Source organism: Perca flavescens, chromosome 18 (genome assembly GCF_004354835.1).
Source record: "Perca flavescens isolate YP-PL-M2 chromosome 18, PFLA_1.0, whole genome shotgun sequence".
NCBI classification, from domain to species: Eukaryota; Metazoa; Chordata; class Actinopteri; order Perciformes; family Percidae; genus Perca; species Perca flavescens.
This window is the reverse complement of record NC_041348.1, coordinates 22,707,858-22,730,842: the sequence shown is the minus strand read 5'-3', so window position 1 is coordinate 22,730,842 and position 22,985 is coordinate 22,707,858. Positions and strand designations below refer to the sequence as shown.

General features: G+C 41.2%; 2 protein-coding genes across 4 annotated transcripts in view; one reads left to right on the top strand and one right to left on the bottom strand.

Annotated features, from left to right (window-relative positions):
* Positions 1–1,673: 1,673 nt before the first annotated feature.
* rdh14b (retinol dehydrogenase 14b) lies at positions 1,674–4,477 on the top strand. The gene is made up of 2 exons (XM_028605257.1): positions 1,674–2,311; positions 3,528–4,477. The coding sequence occupies exons 1-2, from the start codon at positions 1,958–1,960 to the stop codon at positions 4,158–4,160; spliced, it is 987 nt and encodes a 328-aa protein (XP_028461058.1). The 5' UTR covers positions 1,674–1,957; the 3' UTR covers positions 4,161–4,477.
* Positions 4,478–6,224: 1,747 nt separating this feature from the next.
* The window catches only part of si:dkey-174m14.3 (brain-enriched guanylate kinase-associated protein), a 37,647-nt gene continuing 20,886 nt past the window's right edge, over positions 6,225–22,985 (bottom strand). The window contains exons 3-8 of one of the 3 annotated variants that reach the window (XM_028605580.1): positions 19,464–19,668; positions 16,888–17,049; positions 15,330–15,396; positions 12,729–12,836; positions 11,959–12,039; positions 6,225–8,524 (exon numbers count right to left, since the gene is read on the bottom strand). In XM_028605580.1, the coding sequence (XP_028461381.1) occupies positions 7,097–8,524; positions 11,959–12,039; positions 12,729–12,836; positions 15,330–15,396; positions 16,888–17,049; positions 19,464–19,561 (1,944 nt within the window). In that variant the 5' untranslated portion in view covers positions 19,562–19,668 and the 3' untranslated portion in view covers positions 6,225–7,096. The remainder of the gene's footprint in view (positions 8,525–11,958; positions 12,040–12,728; positions 12,837–15,329; positions 15,397–16,887; positions 17,050–19,463; positions 19,669–22,985) is intronic. The other 2 variants (XM_028605581.1, XM_028605582.1) reach the window with 2 other exon arrangements.

Genomic DNA, 22,985 nt, shown 5'->3' with positions numbered 1-22,985 from the left:
CACAACTGGCCCCACTATCAATTCAAGGGTTCTCTATTCTGGATAAAAAATGCACTAACCACTTTATTAGAAATTGTTTTATTGATTATCTTTACCCTAAAATGCATAATAAAAATAATATACTACAAAAATTTGATAAAGTTTCAATCACTAAACTAAGAACAATGTATCTAACACTCCCTATTTCTCCTAAAGTGAAAGAAACACATTTCAAAGTAATGAACAACATTTACATTGGTACTAATAACTGTGTTTTTTGTGAAAAAGAAATTGAGGATTTAGAACATGTTTTTTTTCTGTGTGAGTCGGTGAAATCCTTCTGGAGAGATCTGCAGAGCTGGCTTCAGACCAGGGATATTGAGATACCATCTCTGACAATGAAGGATATAAAGTTTGGTGTCTTTGTTGAAGATAAGAATTTTGTTCTAAACAACTTGGTGCTGCTAGGAAAACATTTTATACATAAATGTAGATACTTTAAGACCAAACCCTCCCTGATCCATTGGAAGAATGAGTTCAATCTTTTGTGCAAGTCATTGAAACGGGTTAAAGATAAAAAAGCCCTTGAATTGATTGATTTATTTGAAATGTTTAATTTAATTTGAGATAGCCCCTTCTCTTTATTTATTTATGTTTTATTTATTTTATTTTATATCACTTTTTAGGCTGATTTGTAAGATATAAGCTCCTAGGTTTTGTTTTATATGCTCGACCCGAGGCAACAGTTCTATTTTTTTTTTTAGATGGATTTGTGATTGTGCCTTGTTTGTTTGTATTTATATGTTCTGATTTAATAAAAATAAATAAATAAATAAATAAAAAAAAAATTTAAAAAAAGTTTTATGCAGCCATGTTTGTTTGTAAATCTTAAAATTTCAAAAAAAAAAAAAAAAAAAAAACCTGTGTTCATGGTCGGAAAAACGTTTTTCCGAGTGAAAACGTCACCATTCACGTAACTTCCTGTGGGAATCAGAGGTCGGAAACTCGGGCTGGATTTTTTTATTTTTTTTATTGCAAAAAAAGGGTACAAATCACATGTGAATAGCCAACATGTACATAACATACAACAAGGAAAACGATAAACATAATATAAAACAGAATTGCTAGGGGAAGCTTATAGGTCATTATAAAGAGAAAGAGGACCATATGTTGACAGTTTTAACAGCCTTTTTGTTGTTTGAGGCAGCTCGGGCTGGATTTTCATACCTGAGTTTCCCAGTTGGTGACGCGTTGTTGACAACTGACATTTGATGGAGGCAACTTCGGTTCACTAAACATATTTTAATGACAATAAACTGTTTATTGTGGACAAATGCCTCTTCCAAGAAACATACACAGACATAATATGTTTCAAATTATTCATAAATAGGCCCACGTATAAAAAAACAACAACACATTATCCGTGTCCTTTCCCGTTGGTTGTCCTGCAGATAACACGAACAAACACCTGGCGATGTGCTGTTTGGATGCTCGCATAAGAAAACAGCAGAAAATCTTTTGTTATTGTTATTGTGGCCTCCATGTTTTCACACACCTGGTGCTCTCGGCTACGGCCGACCGTTGGTGGCAGTAATGCAAAAAGTTGTTATGCCAAACGGCAATATAACAGAAGAAGAAGAGCACGCATCTATGATCCCGACCATGTGAACGCTACCAGTCGGAAAAACAACGTAACCACGGGGGCGGTGCCTGTTATTCCGAGGTGGCATGAACGCAGGGTATGGGTTAGTCCAGCATCAGCTACATTTCTGCTTTGCGACCGTTGAACTTTAACTGTTTGCTTTAACTCCGCTTGTTTAATTAAAGGCATGTGTTAGTTATGCAAACATAGAAATATAATATAATACCCACGATATATAGTTGACACATTTGACAAATTAGAGTATAAAGTACTTCCGGGGTGACCGTGCCACCGAGAGATCTCGTCCCTGCCGACCTGTCACCGAAGCCCGCTGTCATGTCCGCTGCGGTGGTAGTAGCCGCTGTTGTCGGCGGTGGGGTACTGCTCCTCATGCGTCGTCTGTTCCCCCGGCAGAAAGCTATGAAGTTGCTCCGGTATCCGGCCGACACTATGCGAGGAAAGACAGTCATCGTGACCGGGGCTAACTGCGGGATAGGGAAGGCCCTGGCCGGGGAGCTGCTGAAGCTCCATGCCCGGGTCATCATGGCCTGCAGGGACCAGCGGAGCGCCGAGGAGGCAGCTAAGGACATCAAGAAACAAGCGGGACCAGAGCAGGGGGAGGTGGTAATCAAACACCTGGACCTCGCTTCTCTTAGATCAGTTCGACAATTTTGTGAGGAAATTAAAAAGGTAAGTGGCATGATACATGGGGTTGGGAAGTTAGGCACCGTTTCTCCAGCTGACAGGGGTTGTTTAGCCTACTAGATACCGACCAGTTTAGCTTTTTAAATGACTGATGTGATGTCTAGTTCATTCTAGGAAGGAAAGCATTACATGTATGCTTTAGCTGCAAGGGGACTGTCCGTGGTGCTGAACTTCAGTATTGCCCCTTAACACACAAACGTTGGTTTGATCTCCTATTTGATTATAAGGATGAGAGAGTATGACAGCATAGCTAAAAGGTTGCTCCCTTGGCAGAATAGTGATATATTTTGGGGGGTGGGCTTGACCAACTGCCACTTTGCTCGTTTGAAAGCCATGACGTCTCTCTCTCATAGGTGGGCCAAATTCTCTGGGTGGGCAAAGCAGAGAAAGGGGATGTAACCTTGCTCCTTATGACCTCATAAGGAGCAAGCCCATCTGAGCTTTCATTTTCTCAAAGGCAGAGCAGGATACCCAGGGCTCGGTTTACACCTATCGCCATTTCTAGCCACTATGGGACCATAGGCAGGCTGGGGGAACGCATATTAATGTTAAAAAAAACTCATAAAGTGACATTTTCATGCCATGGGACCTTTTAACTAGGGTTGCAACTAACAATGAATCAATTTGTGGCGTATTAAACACCAGAAAATAGTGACATAGTGGCTAATCACAATTTCCAAAAGCCCAATGTAACATCTTCAAATATCTTGTTTTGTCCAAACAACAGTCTAATCCCTTAAACTATTCAATTTACTATTTTGTAAGACAAAGATAAGCAGGTAATTATTCCACGCGAAAACGTGGAGCCATCAAATATTTGTCCTTTTGGCTTAAACACACACACACACACACACCTAGAAAATAATAACATGGGAACTCATTTAACTGCTTCTGCTTCCAAATGAGACTCTTTAATTTGTCTCACAGTTGAAGCCATGTCTGTGTTATTATTTAAAAAAAGTAATGAATTAATGCTTTAACAAAGGCAGCCAGGTAAATTGCAAAGGTCTGTTAGGTAAGCATGTTCAAAACAGCGGTAGCATCACTTGTGACAAATGTAGAATACATCATCTGCTACAGGTGGCTAATTACAGGGATCACTGCTACTTATATTTATATACAGTATATACGGTATTTTGGTGTAAGTTTCTATGTCTGAATTGTGGAGTCTTAAATGCTTTAATTTTCTTTAACCGTTTAGGAGGAATCCGGGATTGATGTGCTCATCAACAATGCAGGACTCTACCAGTGTCCCTACACTAAGACAGAGGATGGTTTTGAGATGCAGCTCGGTGTCAATCACCTGGGTCACTTCCTCCTCACTCACCTCCTGCTGGACCTCCTGAAGACTTCGGCTCCCAGTCGCATCGTCATTGTTTCCTCGAAGCTTTACAAGTACGGCCACATCAACTTTGACGACCTGAATAGTGAAAATAATTATGATAAGGCCTTCTGCTACAGTCAGAGCAAGTTGGCCAACCTGCTGTTTACACTCGAACTGGCTCGTCAGCTGGAGGGCACGGGCGTCACAGTCAACGCTCTCACCCCGGGCATCGTGAGGACCAGACTGGGCAGGCATGTTCAAATCCCTCTCCTGGCAAAGCCGCTGTTCTACCTCGCCTCGCTACTCTTTTTCAAGAGTCCATTGGAGGGGGCCCAGACTCCTCTCTATCTGGCTTGCTCCCCTGAGGTGGAGGGAGTGTCGGGGAAGTGTTTCGCTAACTGTGAGGAGGAAGAGCTGATGGCAAAAGCTACAGATGACCAGGCAGCCAAGAAACTGTGGGACATAAGCAGGAGGATGGTCGGACTCGCTCGTACTGTGGACGGTACTTAGGTGTTCTCGGACAAACTACTTAATCTCTAGCAGCCCCACAGACATTGCTCTGTAGGAGATGGCTTGTGAAAAGACAGATTACCATTTTGGGGATGCAATCAATAATTGAATGATATATTGTGCCAATGAAGTTTGTACATTTGAGTGCAGAGTGTGTATTTTGCAGTCGGTTAACCAGAGAATGTTTAAAAATGTAAAAGTTATGGTTTAAATGAAGATGCATCGCTGGTTGAAATGATTTCTCCTTTCATCTACCTGCTCCGCAATAACGCACGTCTGTGTAAACAGCCAATAAAAATAACCTGGTTACCCGTATACATGGCAAAGAAATCTGTGTTCTCCTGAAGAAATTTAGCTGGGGAAATCATGTTTCTTTAATCCCATTACCCGTTTGGTGAAAGGGTTTCTTTCAGAAAATCAGATTACTGCAGAAAGCCATAACCCAGTTACTAAAGTGCATCTAGACTACAACAACATCCACATAAAGTTAGGACTTTTTGGCTTCCCTGTAAGACACTCAGGAAGGTGGGAGAAAATCCAAAAAGGCCACACATTGTGCTTAACAGTAGATTTTCCTGTCAAAACTACTTTAAAACAGTGAAGGAAATTCAGAAACATTTCAGTGCAAACAGGAAGTATTGGAAGTATTAATAAAACTAAATAATTAGTTGTATCCAGCAAACGTCTTGTTTATGAATGAAAAACCTAGATAGCACCTTGCTCTTCCTTGTCTTCCTTTATGCCAGTCATTTGCACACACATCAACATCAAACTCATCTCCCTCTTTGCATCCATCAAAGCCAAGCTGAGTTATCACCTTCTCCTCCATTGTTAGGTCACATTATTGCTTGTGCTGTACAATTCCTCAGAAAAGCATATATTAAGCATATTTTAGCTATTCTACTTGAATGCTAAATTTGTGCATACTTAAGCATGTATTTTGCAGGGCAGCTGTTAATCTACTTTCCCTCTGTTGATGTGTTTGAAGTGTAAATAACTTCTGCTGTGTCTGGAGGAGATTTAACAATAAGGTTGACAATGCAGATCAGTGAGATGCTGCTGCGCTGTGGCTCCCTCCTGTGGATGGATTACTGTCTCTCACCTTCGCAGGAAGGACGGGAAGAAGGTAAAGCAATATATACAATGTAAAATTCAGATGCATAAGAATAAATACAAGTCCATTTCTGAAATCACTGCCCCATACAGTATATGATAATAAAACAACAGTTTGCTAAGAATGCTGAATATAGAGAGAGGGCTAAATCTAGGCCTGCAACTAACAGTTATCGATTAATCTGCGGATTATTGTCATTGTTTGGTCTATGGATAGCAGAAAATACAAAGAAATCACAATCACAATTTCCTAAAGAAATTAAAATGTCTTGTTTTGTCCAACTAACATCCAAAGATATTCACTTTACAACAGAGAAAAGTCTTAAATCTGAGAGACTGATACACTAAGTGATTAATTAGCTATTGCAATATATTGACCTAAAAAGAGTTGGATCATGAGGTTTCTGCCACAATTTATGAAACTTCACAAAAGTGGAATTTATTCTAGGGATATATTTGAGCTTTATATTGTAAGGTGTAGTTGTTATTTCCCCCACTGTATATGTAATATAAGCATGACATTTGTATCATACAACAGAAGAGCAATTACTGCCAACGTAATTTAGTGTGTTTTATATCACAAAAACTCACAGCGTAAGTAGTATTTTCTTGATGACTCTTTAGAACACAAAAATAAACTCACTTTCTGTTTTGAGTTTGCTGATCTTGGCCAAAATCCGTCTCTACAAACCTATTTTTAAATGCACAACAGTGATAAAGCAGGGCTTGGTAGTGACTCAGCAGACACGAACCACATGGCTGCAGCAATGTGAGTTTGAGTGATGAAGGGTTCGGTTCAATCACTCGACTTGAATCAGCAGACATGTAATTATCTTAAAACAGCAACCGATCATATGCGACTGTACTTAAAAGTGCATTTCAAATCCCCACACAGTTCCATTTAAACAATAAAGGAAGTCTTGGGAGCGTATATGTATAACTTGTGCTTTATTAGCTGAACAAAACAACCAAAATATATAAACATGCATTGTCGTCAAAAAAACAGGATTACAGTGGCTTGATGGGGTGTGGGCATCCAAAACTGAGGTAGAATGGGGGGAAGGAAAACCTCTCCATGGGATATAGAAGAGCAAAAATAGAGTAAATACTGACTGCTAAGACAGATCTCAAAACGTTCCATCAAAAACAATTATAACATACCCACCGATACTGTCAAATTCAATCAACGGAAGAAAAACATTTCTCATTTAAGTGATAAATTGATTTTGTTGTCTTCCAATGTTCAACATTCACATTTAAATCCTCACAAGGCCAACACCGTTTCAGTCCATTAAAAATAATGACTGAATTTATGTGCAGTTTATACAGGCGTCAATTCTCAATTAAAATACCTCTCTGAGTTTTCGAATATAGGATTGGTTTTTAATTTATATACAAGTTTTTAGAAGATTTGCATTTTGTCTGATTGTTTTGGATGTATTTCTCGCTGACAACTAGATTCAAAATATATGACTCAAACTTTAGTTACAAGTATATAATTAATTTAAATACATACACATTCTTAGAAATGTTATGGGCCGCTTGAGCTCCTCTCCTCCCACTGCCCCACATCCAACTCTTACAACGTGACTTACTTGTTCAGGGCAACTGTAGTGTAAACTGTTGCCATCCACTGCCATACGATCAAAGCTTTTAAATAATCAGCAATAGTTCCATGTTCATGATACTGAATTATTTTGCCCCTTGCTGCTATTTAAACCATTTTCTATTAAAATGATCGTCGCAACAGAAGGGTGTAGCTGGACATACCAGGGCCTTGCCTCTAGTGTCCTATCAAAGAATAAACCTGATGGAAAAGCCCTTCAGTTCAGAAGTGTTCCATAAAGTTGGGCCTTGGTCAGACTGTCTTTTCTGGAAAGTCCCAGGGAGCCAAATTTTTGGTTGTACGGAGGAGGAGGTGGTGGGACGGGTGGTGGTGACTGGCTCGCCTGCTGTGCAGGCAGGTTGTGCATTTCCACTTGGTAGTGCTGCAGTTCTGCAGCCATCTCCAAGGACCTCTGGTTCAGAGACTCGGTGGAGCTGTTAGGACTGGGGTCTACATAATCTGTGCTCTGGCCGCCAGCTGCCATGTTACCCTCCCTTTCTTTGGAGCTCCCTGAGTGGTAGAGGCTGTGCTCCGACCCCTGGCTGTCCTCGGCCCGGTAAAGGTGGGCTTGGCTATGCGCCTGCCGCAGCCCTGGGCTGCATTCGGGGCTGGGGCTGGTTCCTACCCACACTGGGTCCATGGCAGGGTCCATGACACCTGCTCCGTGATGGTAATAATCAGCGCCCTCCTGGAAGCTGCTGTAGAGCGGGCCAAGTCGGATCTTGGAAGGCCGGACGGAGAAGTGCTGCTCTGAGAAGCTGTAAGGTGAAGCCCGGCCTGGGCTGCGGTAGGTGTGGGCACTTAAGTCCTCCACACTAAGTTGTCTCCATCGGCCAATCAGCTCCTCTTCCTCGGGGGCTAATGTGCTGCCTCGACGACTGTCTCCGTAGGCAACACTTGGGGATGAAGAGGGAGGGAGCGGCTCATAGGGCTCGCTGAAACAGGAGGACATGGTGCGGCTGTAGACGGGCGAGCTGCCGTTCTGGTGGTGGCTCAGCTCCGTCTGCTGGAAGGGATGAGCGTTGGCAAAGCCTCTTGGACTGTCTCTCTCCCAGGATGAGTCACTCTTTCTCTCATAGTCCCCTGCATCTCTCCATTCCATGTAGAGGGAATGGTGGTGCGGGGAGGATGCTGCACTGCTGGGCGGGCCGTTGCCTTTGTCTTCAGAGCCCCCTCCGCTGAAGCTGGAGTAGGAGCTGGAGCCTGCACCCAGTGCGGCAGGGAACTTAGCAAAGTGCTCTTGGGAGAAGCCAGCCCTCAACCCCACCGAGCCCTCCTCTGGGTTGCTGTCGGTGGAGTTTTGGGGCCCGTATAGCAGCTTCCTCTGACCGTGGAGGTCCATGCTAGGCCTCCGCTCGCGGTGCCGGTCTTCAGGGCAGTACAGGGCCGTGTCACTACTGTACAGGTCGGATTTGTAGGCTGCGCGCAGCCCCAGCCGCTCTCCCAGTCCCAAGCTCTCCAAGATAAAAGCATGGTCCTGAGTTTGGGGGCTGGGGGAGCGGGAGGCCTGGCTGCTGCTGCAGGCCTCGTCTGGCTTTTCGAGCACTTTGCCAATGAGAGAGGCCGGGACAGAGTCGGAGTAGGTGTGACAGAGAGGACCCTCCTCCATGTGCATGGTCAGTCGCTCCTGAAAATCAGCAGGCAGCTAGAAGTGTCAGAGAAAAAAGAAGGGCAGGAAAATCCATGTAATTCAAGTGTCGCTGCTCCTACAGATGGAGCTGTACTGTAGCATGAGCTCACAACATGCACTGACGATTGTTTGAGGATGGTTTTGCAAACTACAACATTTAAAGGCTTTGAAATTCTCATAGAATATTCTAAGCACCTTATTCTATTTAGTGTTAAAACAGTTTTTGAACATTGTACACTCTATTAAATAGCATATGAAAGCAGAGACACGTCATCAGCTGACGTCATGCTCTTATGTTTTGAAAATGCAGATCTGCAAGCTTTTCTTCTTTGCCAGACTCCCACACGCATCTTTTTTCATTACTTACTTGCTGGATCTTATTAATTTACTTATTTTACTGGATGATAAATATCACATTTACATATGCAAGTGGCCCAACAGATCCCTCTTTTAATTTGTTTCTAGTTGATGGATTTATTTTAGAACTTTATATCTAAGACTAACAGAAAACTAAAACCCAATATTGATATTCCTATTTATTTTGCTGCTATCTAATTTTTTTCTTGACAGTATGCACATGTCTCGTGCGTGCTTTTGTTGTTGTTCCATTTCTTGTTCTGTAAGTTGCTTTTGTATTTTTCGTATTGCTTAGTAAAAGCTGCAGCAAAGAAAAAACATTCTTTTTTCGAAACTCACTAACAGTATGTCACGTAGTACAGTAGTATATATGTCACCACAACAAACACATCTGCATGTATCTGACTTTACTAGAATAATTGTCATTATGTCATTTTCTGTGACAAGAGCCTAATAAAGGGAACTAAATATGTGAAAAAAAAGGCGAACTAAGTCGTCTTTCTTGGAAAAGAAAGACGCTCACTTCCGAGCATTTCTCAATTAAAATAAAGCCTTCGTCCACTATCTATGCCTCTCCATAGCAACAAGCATTAAACCAACTGCAGCACATCATCAACAGGAATCTAGTCAGTTGTTCCTAATTGGCAATGAGAGGTGAGCTAATAATAACGTTTTAGATAGAGTGAAGACTAACATGAAAAGACATTTAATCATAACAGTTTTATTACAACTTGAACTAAACTAAATGTCACTTAATTACAGTTCAGACATTTTTCATTTGGGCTTGTTTTGAACAGGATCACGATTAGCTTTTATGTTGCGTATAGAAATCCGAGCTGGTTGTTTGTTTTGCAGCAAAACAAATGACTGAAGTACTTCAGTAGGCGCTGAAGAGCCACTGCACTCCTCAAAATGCTGCAGCACTATTCATCAATATGCTTTCAATTAGCTCCCACCCACAGGAGATATGGACATATACAGAGTGCATGTATAGCCTCTGACCCCCATTATGTTTGGCAGTGAGCCTGCATAACAGTTTTTTACTCTATAAAAAAATGCTATAGTGTGTACAGCAAGAGTGTGTATGTGTTTGTGTGTAGGGGAATATTTTATGAGCCTTATGCAATCAAATACATTGATATTTCCATTCAGCCATATGGGCCAAAACGTGGAGAGACATTCTTTTCATTTGCCAGCTTTAAAAGCCACCCTTGTCACATGGGTGAGGCACAAGGCCCAGGGCTGATGCAGCAGAAAGTGGCACCAAGCTGGCCTGGTGTTAAAACACACATGCAACTCTTTTCACAGGCAACAGCAGGATAGCATGATGATGCTGCAGTGTGCTCTAAATTTACATTTTTGCTGTTTTAGCTCCTTGAACAGTTAGCTGCCCCTGATATTCGTGCACAATTTGCCTTGAAGTAGTTCCCGTTGTTCTTCATGCTTAATCATTGTCAAACAATTACATGATTACTAAACCCCAGTGCAGTATAATTACACTCAGACTGAGCTGCATATTGAGTGACAGGCGGAGAAAGACTTGCGAGCCCTGGTTTACTTTAGACTACTGTCTCACAGATCGGTGCAAACATTATATTTTGGCTATGCGCTATAACTACTATAATTACTTTTCATATCAAAGCCTGCATGTAATTTCAGTTCACTTCCAAAAGGATTTAATAAGAGGAAAAGCAAAGGTGGTCAGATATTTAGTTTAGTAAAAATAGCAATACAACGGTGGAGAAATACTCTGTTACAAGTTAATGTCCTGCATTTAAAATAACAGAAGTAAAAGTATAAAAGTATTTGAATCAAAATTAAGTAAAAAGTACTAAAAGTTAAATTACTCATTATGCAGAATGGCCCATTTCAAAACAACATATATTATATATTTGTTTTTTAATTATTGATGCATTAATATGTAAGCATTACTTTAATGTTGCAGCTGGTAGTATAGTAAAAAGAACATGGTTTCCCTCAGAAATGTAGTGGAGTAGAAGCAAAAAGTTGCATGAAATAGAAATCAAATACCTTTAAATTGTATGCAAGTACAGTACTTGAGTAAATGTACTTACAAGTAATTACTTTCCATCACTGGTTTATGTTTGCAATTTGTACATTTTAAATTATATTTATCCCGCTTGACATACAATAAATGGAGAAATGTAAAAGAGGAAAAGATATATTTAATAAAAAGCAAAGCTTTAAACCTAAATAAGTAAGTGACTGTTGAATTTGCCTCAGATATTTGTGACAGAATTATTACTATAATAATAGTATTTACATGAATCTACATGAAATATAATGTTGTAATAATTTCAATACATTAGGTAAATATAAATAAGCAAAAACATTTCACTTTTTATTTTTTGCTGTAACCACACTCGAATGGCAAATATAACATATAATTTTCCATTCACCCATGACCATATAAATTGTGGCTTTCAAGGCATAATTTTTTTATAAAGTAAATAATAATATGTATAGATATCTTTTCTCAGGTAGCATGTTAAGCTGTGTTAAATTAGCTACCAACTTTTTAAAACCTCTTTCACTTCTCTCAGTTGAAGGTTATTTTGCCAGAAAACCGCTTCACCTCTCTAATCTCCGGCCTTGGTGCAGTGAGCTACAGCAGTCACCGCTCCACCATGTCTTGTCTCTTATCTCTTCTGCCTCACAAAAGGGCAGGATGACCTTCAGTTATAGTTGATACAGCACATTTTCTTGCCCATCTTTATGTCATGAGCTGAAAATTCATCTTAGTGCTCCTCAAGACACCTGACTCACATCTCCTCTTCCTTCACAAATCACAGCTATTTCACCAAATCTTTCCCTTTTACCTGGCTACCGTTGTATTGAAAGATTCAGTGCAAATTGAATTTCAGGGCAAGAAGGTTACCCCTGGTTGCTTGTAAAGTAAAAATTGAAATGCACTCTTCTGTTACACTCTGTTAAACCTCTAGGGATATGTGACCAAATTGACGGAACAAGGAAAAATATCTGTCTATTTAGAAAATGTGCATTAAATTCAACACAAAATTAACATTTGAGCTTGATTACAAGACTGAATGCCATGTCAGTGTAGGTCTCACCTCGGAGAGCTGCGCCCTGTAAAGAGATTTGTTGCACTGGAGAAGCTGAGCAGCCAGGTTACAGTCCTTCCTGTACACGTCCTATGGAGACACAATTAAAAGACAATAAATAACATTAGGGATGGGTATTCACTAGAGCATCATCCCCACTGATTATTCCAACCACCGGAAACTTACTCTGCCTGCTTTGCTTTGAAAACTGAAAATCAGCTGCAAACGTCACCTTTTTATTGCTTTTGTGCAGAATTATGAAGGTTAAAAAAACAAGTATCTTGAAAGTATCTTGTTATAATGAGGAAAATTAATTCCATCCATCCATTCATCTTCGTCCGCTTATCTGGGGTCGGGTCGCGGGGGCAGCAGCTCCAGCAGGGGGACCCCAAACCTCCCTTTCCCGAGCCACATTAACCAGCTCTGACTGGGGAATCCCCGAGGCCTCCTCCCAGCTGGACGTGCCTGGAACACCTCCCTAGGGAGGCGCCCAGGGGGCATCCTTACCAGATGCCCGAACCACCTCAACTGGCTCCTTTTGACGCAAAGGAGCGGCGGCTCTACTCCGAGCTCCTCACGGATGACTGAGCTTCTCACCCTATCTCTAAGGGAGACACCAGCCACCCTCCTGAGGAAACCCATTTCGGCCGCTTGTACCTAATTAATTATTTATTATTATTATAATTATTATTATTATTATTATTAAGGCAGGTTAACAAAGGTAGAGCTACTTTGCTTTATTTTGTTCTCTAAAGATGACAATATAACAAGGCTCTTACATTGTCTTCTCGTAGCTTATCAATGGTGAGTTTTGCCTCCATCAGGTGGTTGTTGAGAACGATGATCTCTCTGCTCAGGGCTCGCTTCTCATCGTCGTGGTGCTGAGACTGACAACAAGAGAGTGGTTTATAGAAATGACTGGAAAGAAGACTTGGATTTTCACATTGATTTGCAAAGTTTTCTGACCACACACAACACTCATTCACTTTTTAAAGATTCCTAACCAATCAAATCCATTACGGTAATTCACAACACTGAGCACATACTGTATGCCATGACCGGTCTATGTCCACTTACTTACTTAGGCCTTTGTGTTCTCTGAGGAACATAAACTATAGAAAAAAGCTCTCTATCCTATCTGGTCTTGTGTCTTTCGATTCAGTTGCTGCCATGACAGCCCCTCAGCCTTAATCTCTTGTTCTGTGCTTCTTCTCCAGGTGGTTCAAGGTCTTCCTCTCGCCTTGTGGGTTCCATGTTAATGCCTGCTTGGCGATGGATTGATTGATTTTTTTTTTTTTTGAGTATATGTCTAGCTTGTGTATCTAGCTTCACAGCTTCAAATTTCTAAGGGTTCTTGCTTGGTGCACTCCCACAGGTTGGTGTTGGTGATGGTGTCTGGCCAGTAGATTCCCAGGAGGTGTCGGTGGCAGCGGTTGGTGAATGTTTGTAGTTTGTCTATAGTCTGAGTATGTTGGTGGTAATCTTCCATGTTTCGGATCCGTAAAACTGAATGTATTTGATGTTTGAATTGTCTTTTGTCAAGGTTTATTATTAATATTTTGTCACTTAAAAGGATATATTGCTGATTTAAATCCAGCTCTGTGTCATATTTGTGTGGGCAGTGCATTTAGATGAATGTTGTTTTGCTTCCCTCTGTGGCGCCAGTGCAGCTGAGGTCTGCCAGGACCCCCCTGGATGACACTATACACGATCTCAACAGACGTTGTCCAATCCAAGCTCTGGATTGTGGTACCAGGGCACATTGTGGTTTAGATATTGTGGGTATTTTATGTTTCGCTGTATTGTTGTTTGTCTTATCTTTATGTGTGTCTGCTGGCTGTACAAATAATTGCCCCTCAGGGATAATAAAGTTACCTTGACCTTGACCTTGACCTTGGAGGGAAGCCCCACACCATTCATCTAAACACACTGCCCACACCGGCATGACACAGATCTGGATTTAAATCAGCAAAATATCTCTATAGGGTACTTTTTCCTCCAAATGAAACAGGATTCACTGACTTACTCATTTTTTGAAGCTTTTAAAAAGCAGCTTTCAAAAGTTGGTACCCTGATAAAAGTATAATATAAACTGATTTTGTTTCCTCTTTATAAGATTATGTATTAGATTCTGGCTCTAAATATAAACACAGGATGGATACACTAAAAAAACACTAAGCAACTATCACACATTGAGAGTGTTTAAGTGGCAGGAAGAGATACTGTAGCTGGATTGTTTTGGTTTCTATGGGTAACCAAGAAACCATGACGTCAGTAAACTGAGCAGTCCACAGAAGAAAAAGTTATTTTCTTGTTGGCTGATGGAAACAGAGTCCAGGTTTTTCTTTGTGAAGCACTGCTGAAGTTTTAATTCATTGCTTACTGCCTTTCAAGCTGATTTCCTGCCAGTGTTTGAAGTTAGTATTATATGACAGCTATGATGAATTAAATGTGGCCTAGTGGCCAAACGTTATGTCTTCATTCTTCAGGCTTTTCGGCCGTTGAACAGTGTAGCTGTGCAAGCAGAAGCACACTCAAACTATATCACTGTGTTAATCTGTCTTGTAATTACATTCTCTATAGTTGTGCAGGGCCACAGGTCAGATGGGTTTGTGGCACCTCTAGAGTAAACAAGCTTTACGATTACAGAGAGACTTACTCAGCTCCTCTTTCACCCTTGAGGAGGAAATACATTAGATGAATGAATACCAGCTGATGGGGATGCTTCACGAGAATAAAAAAAAAAGCTGTTGCCGTTTATTTAAAAAAAAAAGAGAAATCTTTTCTTCTCACAAAAAGCCGGCTGACCCTCAGCTCCTTATTGACCTGGTACTTCGCTGCTGTAGCGTCGTAATCACGACGAGGGCTGTGGTGATTATTATCTTGTGCTGTAACAAACCCATTCGCTGAGCGTTTTCATCTGTCTATTCAACAGCTAAGAGACACCTGATTGTCATACAGTGTTCTCCGGCAGCCTTAGTTAATTGTATCTTTCCACCGGCAAAAGCAATGTCTAACAAATGAAGTGAGGTGCGGCGCACTGAAGAACAATGGGTTTGCTATCACTCTGCCATTGGAAGGAGGACAGCCAATTGTAATAGGCCGTAATTAACGTCAGTGGTACCAACAGAAGGGCATATTGATATTCAAATTGGCTCTCCAAGTGTTCTGCACCATGTCTGAACCTCATGACTTACTTTGTGCTTCTTTTTCTTCTGTGTCTGCAGTTACTTAAGTGAAAGCATTGGGAATTATTATGACTGGATACACACACACACACACACTCGCACACACACATACACACGCACACACGCGCACACACGCGCACACACACACACACACACACACACACACACACACACACACACACACACACTTACATTTCTGTGGATCTTTTCTTCCAGATCTTGGTTGATCCTCTGCAGTGCTGAGTAGCTGCTTTGTATTCTAAACGACACATTAAATGACATTGTACACTTGCAGATAATAGTTTGTACGTACACATACAATATATACTGTAGAGCAGCAGCCGGAGACCTCTCCAAACTGAACATAAGAATATCGGCAGGCTCAGCAGTACACAAGTCAGGGCTAAATCGCATGCCACAGTTTCAGTTTGTAGTTGTTTTCACATCTCACTGACCTAACTCTTCTGATTTGATGATTAAGTAAATGTTTTATTCTGTTATTTGTGATCCAGAAGGCAGAGACATACTGTATAAGGCAACATAATAGTGTGAATCACTCAATCCCTATGCCCAGTGGATCCCAACCTGGGTGTCCCAAGATAAATTTGGGGGGGTTACAAAATGATTTAAAAAATCTGTTACACAACATTTTGTTTACTTTCCTCACCAACTTGGTTTTTATTGCAACATTCGGGACACATGCACTACTTCATCTTTCTAAAAACAAAAATCCCTCAAGTGAAACAGTACAGACTCTTTGATTCCACTGCTCACAATTAAATGTATGTTAATTTTTTTAAGGGGTCACAAGATAAAGAAAAAAAGATTTTGTCCAGCAGGTAAAACTAAATAATATCAAATAATACAGTTTCACAAATTACCCAGATAATATACAAAAATTTCATCTGACTTCGTGGAAAAAAAAAATAGCTCAATATGTTTTCAAATTAGCCATTTTTCATTTCCTGAAAAGCAACAGTTTTGGACATACAAGGTTTTCACCAGACAGCGACGATAAGTAATACACACTACACACTCCTGAACTTTCTATGAAGAAATACTTATTTGGTATTCATACACTAAAGAGTAATGCTACTTGGCTAGTATAGCAGTTACTTTGATACTGTTTTATTTTACAGGTCTTTTTTCCTTATAATCTACAGGAAGTTTCCTAGATTGAATTTCACAATTTAGTACTAATTCTAAGAAAAATAGAGACTGTGTCACTTGGTCTCTTTGTATGCGTGTTTCTCTTTAGATGACAGAAAAAAATATCTGGTCTGTGCTTGATATTTGAGATTCTCATACTTCATTAGCAGCAAGAAAAGTATTGCTTACTGTCCTTTGTATTTAGGCAATAAGGGCCTCCTCCTAAAACCTCTACAGTATATTACATCTCTCCTCAATTTTAAAGCTGCTGTTCAGTGGACCAAAACGCAAGACTGGCTACCTTTAGATACCCATGGGTAAATACTGAGTTTTGAAAGTTCAGTGCAGCACTTCATAGCATATAAATGGAGTGAAAAACAAAGGATTTATAGCTTGAATGTCTCATCTCACTGGATCAATTTAAACTTTTAACTGTGGGCCTTTTTGGATAGGATTGTTTTGGATGCAGTTAGTATATATCCATGTGTCTGTCTGTCCATGTTTTGCCTGCTGTACTCAGGTTTGTACGTAGGTATTTTGTATGTCTTGTGGATCTGAGCACTTCTTCCACCACTATGTTGTACAGTATGTATACGCCTACCTGCGCAGTTTATCAGTAAACTTGTCCAGCTCCTCCTGTGCTCGCCGCAGCTCCGTCTCCAGGTACTGCCGCGTGGAGTCAAACTCACTCTGCAGCAGCTCCAGCTTGTGTGTCGTGTAGGAAAGCCTCTTCCGTAAATCCTCCTTTTGCTCCAGCAATGAGCTGCAGACACACACACACAGCAGATGGTTGTGTTCAGGGCATATGGTGCAGGAAACAAGCTTGCAACTTGGGTATTTGCTTATCTAAATGGACTTATAAGGGTCTACATATCTTTTTAATGCACCCCTGAGCAACCATGCAGCGTTGATGAGAACATCATGAGAGGGTGATAAAAGCAGAAAAGTTCTGTGAGAAAGTGCTTTGTATGAAGAAAACATGGGACCAAAACACAGATCTCTAATTAGGAATCCAGGTGGGGGTAAGCAAGGACACCAAGCTTTTTGAGTAATTTGAGCATTAGATCTCTTTTTCAGCATTAAAGCTCTACAGCACATCACAGAAACCCAATCATCAGTGAGATTGGTCCCACCGAGAAAAAAAAGAGAGGGTGTAATCTGTGATGAAATATGAGCCAATGAACTCTAATACATCACATGAATAGAATGTGAAGGCTCAGATTTACGGAACAGCGATACCCCCCATATGTAATTCAGCCAGACAGCACAATGATGACTATTTTCAGAGTATGTGCATTACCTGGGTTTCAATCTAATAAAAAGGGCAAGTGTGAGTGGGAAAAGAGGAAATGTCTGTTGCCGTGATGGATCTGAGTGTGCACGGCTGGGCTTAATGGACCCTGTATTGACGGGCAGATGGAGGAAGGAGGGAAATGACTCTATCTGCAGCCGGATAACAGATAGCAGAGAGTGGATGGAGATGTGGTCACGTTGCTCTTTTCACTTCCTCTCTTTGTCTCTCTTTTAACAAGATCATAGATACACAATGTGGGGGCTGAGGAGGACTGAAACAAATATCAGGGATAGGTTCCTTTCAATGTTTTCAGGTCACTAAGTGGAGGTATTGTGCAGTTTCCAGCTCATTAATATGCATGATAAGAGCTACAGTTGGTAAGAATAAATATCAACTGTCTAGCCATTTCTCTGTAATTCTGTCTAAACTTTAGTCAAATGTTTTGTCTTGCAAACCACTTTAGCTGGATTATATATTGTGGACAGTCACACAAACAACACAAATGTATTACTGATATGAATTGATTCACAGACATGCCACCAAACACACAGTTCCCAACGGTACGTCATGGGTTTGTTACATATGTAGTGTATAGAGTGCCATGCATTGGCTTGTGTTTCTTGTTTTCTCTTGCCTCTCTATGTGATGTAAGCAGTGGCATGTAAGCCCATGTGGGCTGGGCACCTTGATGATCAAATACAAAATATTCATTAACTCATTCATATAGTAGAGATGCAGCAGACGTGCAGCAGAAAGATACATTTCTCAGAGACAGAACTGCTCTAGAGGCAGGAATCTCATGAGCTGATTTTAATTTCAGTAAGCAGAGTCAAAGACTTTTTGGCTTTAAGTAATCATATCTAAACAACAAATTACACTGTTTGTTTTGTTGTTTGTGTTCGGAAAAACTACACATGAGCCATTTATGATCTGACACTCTATTATTAAGGTATGACTAAGTTTAGGCAACTAACATTTCTTGGCTAAAGTGACTGTTAGAAGGAATATGAACAATGGCTTCAGCATCAGTTTCACAGGCTTTAAAGGCACCACCCTCCTCCCTAAGAGGGTTTGTGACAACTAGAGGTAAAAAACAATAATAGTAATAATAGTAATACAATATCAAAATACACTAAAGGGCATTTAAAATTAATTTAATTTGACCACAATTCATATTAGGGTTGTTAGTTAGCTATTTTGTACTTCTGAAATACCGTGATACTTTCTTTCATTTAAGTTTTTTATTTTTTTTACTCAACCAAAGGAGCATTTCTGCCTTCAGCACAGCTCTGCAGAATGAAATGTTTGTACAAATAAAGCTCCAGTCACCACTAAATACAGCGCTATAAAAGGCAAAATGATAAATAAGTAAGTAAATTAAAAATGAAAATTTTACTCTAGAATAATATATTTTTTTTCAGGTGCTTGCCATGATTTGACATGGAAAGCTTCTGCATCTACAACCAAGCAAGTGAGTAAAACAATACCTGCCTACGGAGGGATTCAATGAATGTCTGAACTGACTGAAAGGCATTTCAGTACTGCATTACCCAGCAGCCCCCACCTCCTGCTTCTCTTTGATTGGCAGACATTAGCAGGGGAATACAGGTGTTTGTTGTTTGATAGAGGATGAGTTCGTGAAGTAGCTCCAGGGATGAAAAATCCCCATTAGTGACCTCCTCTGTGAACAGGAGCTGAGTCAGACATAATAAGTGCTTTCATTCCGGTGAGATGAAATGACGAGGCAACATGACTTCTGGGCTTGGAGAGGTGGGATGAGGCCGCTTTAGCACCACTGGGCGACACCTTGTGGGCGGACGAACGGACAAACAGATAAAAACGAGGACGGATGAAAAGATGGCGTCTGAGAGTTACTGTCTTACCTCTTTTTAGGATGTTTGCCGCCATTTCGGGGGACTTTTAAGGCGGTTTTGCCAATGTATATCTTTTTCATGGTTTCTCTGTGTTCCTTCCCTCTCATGTGTTTATAGGGGTTGACCACAGGGAGCCGTCATGTGTGTTAGTTTCCCAAAGGACACCAGCTAAGTGTGGCCTGCAGAGTTACTGAGTGCTCTACCTGTGTTGACCCTGCCAAAAAAAGCAAACACACAGATTTGCAACTATTACTAAGTACTGTTCAACCAGGGATCCTGTTTGAAGGATAAAGTCGATATATTTTGCAGTGATAGTCATTTTGATGGCAGAATTCCCCGCAGTTTTGTCCTTGGCAGGAAAAGAAAAGCTGAAACAGCATTAAACTCTGTACTTAATTCAGAGTAACAGACCATTTTGAAGCTCTTAAAAGGTTAAAATCCACCCTTGGTGATGTAGCTTTTGGGCTAATTTTAGTTTTTTTTTTTTATGTGTCACACTGTGTTTTTTTTCTGGCGAAGATACAGGGGAAGTGAAAATGAAAGTATCTAAGACATCAGTGGTAAATGTCAGGCTTTGGTCTCAGTCCTACAGACTTAAAGAGCAAAGGCTTCTTTCTGTTTTGCAACAAAGTTCAACAATCATATGAGGATAAATCTACAGAGGGAGAGGCAGCATATATAGCACAGCTTGCAATTTATGTTGGTTAAATTAAATTAAAGTTATTTTTTTGTTTTTACTTAAAGGTGCTCTAAGCGATGTCACGCGATTTTTAGGCTACATTTTTTGTCACATACAGCAAGCATCTCCTCACTATCCGCTAGCTACCGGTCCCCTGAACACACTGTAAAAAAAACGCGGTGTCTGTAGACAGCCCAGGGTCCACAAACGGCAACAAAAACAAACTGCGCCAACCTGCACCACGAAACATAACAAACAGTGTTCCAGCCAATAACCGACAAGAAGGATTTGGGGGTGGGGGTTGGGGGGTTAGTGCGCGGAAGGAAGGGGTAGGGGACGGGATGAGGAGGAGGGAGGGGCGAGCTAGCCTCGTTTTGTTTGAAAATACTTTGAACGTCAACAAGAAGTGCCGTCTCCCAACATCGCTTAGAGCACCTTTAAATGCTGGTTTCCGACTCCATGAATTACACATTTGGGGAAAATGGTTTGTAATGCAAATCACGAGCATTTTTCTATAACATATCAATTTCATGACTAAATAAGCAACAATAAACGTTTAAAGTTCAGAAAAAAAAACATCAGTAGGTATAATCTATTGAATTTTGACGGACAACAAAAACAACCAACCCCATAACTGATATCACATATCGGTTTAAATGTTTCTGATTAGAACACGGAACAGCACGGTGAAAAACTTCAAAACAAATCTCCCGTATGAGATGACTAAAACTGGTCTAAATTTAGCAGAAATTATTTTTGCTTCAGCAAGAAGCTGACAGAGAAAATGTTTTCAGGGCCCTTAAAAAAATAAAAAATAAATAAATGTATTTGGAGGTTTTATGCCTGCGTTTGTGTTCTCTTGCTGGACACACAACCCTGCTTCATATCACTGGTGTTTGATGAAAGGCCTTCGTGACAAGAAGATATCAGACTTATCAGTACAAACAAACATCCCTCAAACCCTTTTTTGCAGACTTCATCTCTTATATGTCCAAACACAAAAGACACAAACTGACACATCCTCCCAGTCTTGAATAAAAAGTTTGTCCAATGCACCGAAGCTTCTTTTTCGAATATTTCTACCGTCCCCCACAATCTCGTGTGTCTTCGATGGCGTCCACAGCACAGGTGCAGCTGTCAGCCTGAGGACAAATAGTGTGCGTTATTGGATGAGACGGCCCGTCAAAGCTTGATCAAAGCTGTTCTGATCCGAGGGCTGGACTGGAAGGAAACAATGAAGGTGACTGCAGTGGGTTATAGCCAGGGAAAGCGCCACGTTTGATGTTGTATCCGTGCATACTGTACACACGCATGAGTAAAAACCTGATGACGTACAGAAACATGTTGATCCACTGGCACGCAGTTGTTGGGAGGTGATTTATGCTGCTGGCTGAGAAAGAGGGAGACATGTACTCCTCCAGATGGTGACAGCTCACCACCGCCACTGGAGCCTTCACTCCAGCTGCTCCCCTCTGAGTCATAGCACACCAGCTCTGAATGTGTGTGTGTGTGTGTGTGTGTGTGTGTGTGTGTGTGTGTGTGTGTGTGTGTGTGTGTAAGAAGTGGTGGGTGTGAGCATGTTTTTGTGCATGTATGAGGCTAAGGCTCAGGTTTGTGTACATGTAGGTGCATACTTGTTTGCCTATGCATGCATCTATATGTCTTTGCACTTGTGCATGAGTGTGTGTGTGTGTGTGTGTGTGTGTGTGTGTGTGTGTGTGTGTGTGTGTGTGTGTGTGTGCGTGCGTGCACCTGGATGTGTTTTTGTGTATGTGTGTGTTTTTGTGCTGCGGCATAAGCTGTGCCAATTCAATCCCCTATTTCAAAGAATGAAATAAACCAACAGTCTCCATCCTAAAAGTCAAAATAAGGACAGCTGCTAGCGACACATCTCAGGCCACGTCAGGTGGCCGCTGTCAAACCGCCAATGCACAACAACTCTCACTCCCTCGCTCATTCACTCGCTTGCTTCTTCTTCCTTTAGCCCGATTCTTCACACTGCAGCAAAAACCATAGACGGGGCTCGTTCAGATGGCGCTGCCTGCCACCCACTCGTGCCACGCTGACATTTGAGAGGAACTCAGTGTATTGAAAAGAAGAGGAAGGGGAGGTGGTAGGAGGAGGAGGATAAGGACATTAAAGTTGGGGAACGGAGAAGAGGGAGAAGCAGGAAGCATTTTTTTTTAGTAGAGTAGTTGCAATTTAGTCAAAGACAGCAAAGAGAGAGAGAAGCATCACACAATTAGAGAGGAAAAGCAAACAGAGTGGGTGTGAAGTCTCCACTGAAAATCACAACTTCTCTTTCTCTTTCCTCTCCTCTTCTCTTGCTTGTTCTGTCTGTCTGTTTTTCTCCCTTTCTGCCTTGCTGATCGCATCTACATTGCAGATAGGCTCTCAGGAAAAGCCCTTATAATAGGCCCAGACCTCAGCATTAAAGCAGGGGGACCCGAGTGGCTGACTCATCCAGCAGCAGCAGCAGCAGAGGAAGAAGGCGAAGAAGACGCTCTTTCTGCCACGCATGCCTTCAGATTAACAAGGTAGCGAACCCGCAGCAGTCACAGACAATGACATGTACAGTATGACTCAACCGCCTCATAGAAAAAGAAATCCCGCTCAAATTAGGGTATTATTCTGTGAGTGTGTGTGGGTTTATGTCTCTGCTGTTTCTCTGTCCAGCATTGATTAACTTGGGAGCAGACAACCAAGTAGACACACACCAACTACCAACATCATTAGCAGCAGCAGGAGATAATGACCCGGATTTCATGTGCTGCTGATGGAACTCGGCACAGGGAAGTGTGTGCAATCATGACAACCATCCCGAGAGGATTTTGGGATCAGCGTTAAGAGGT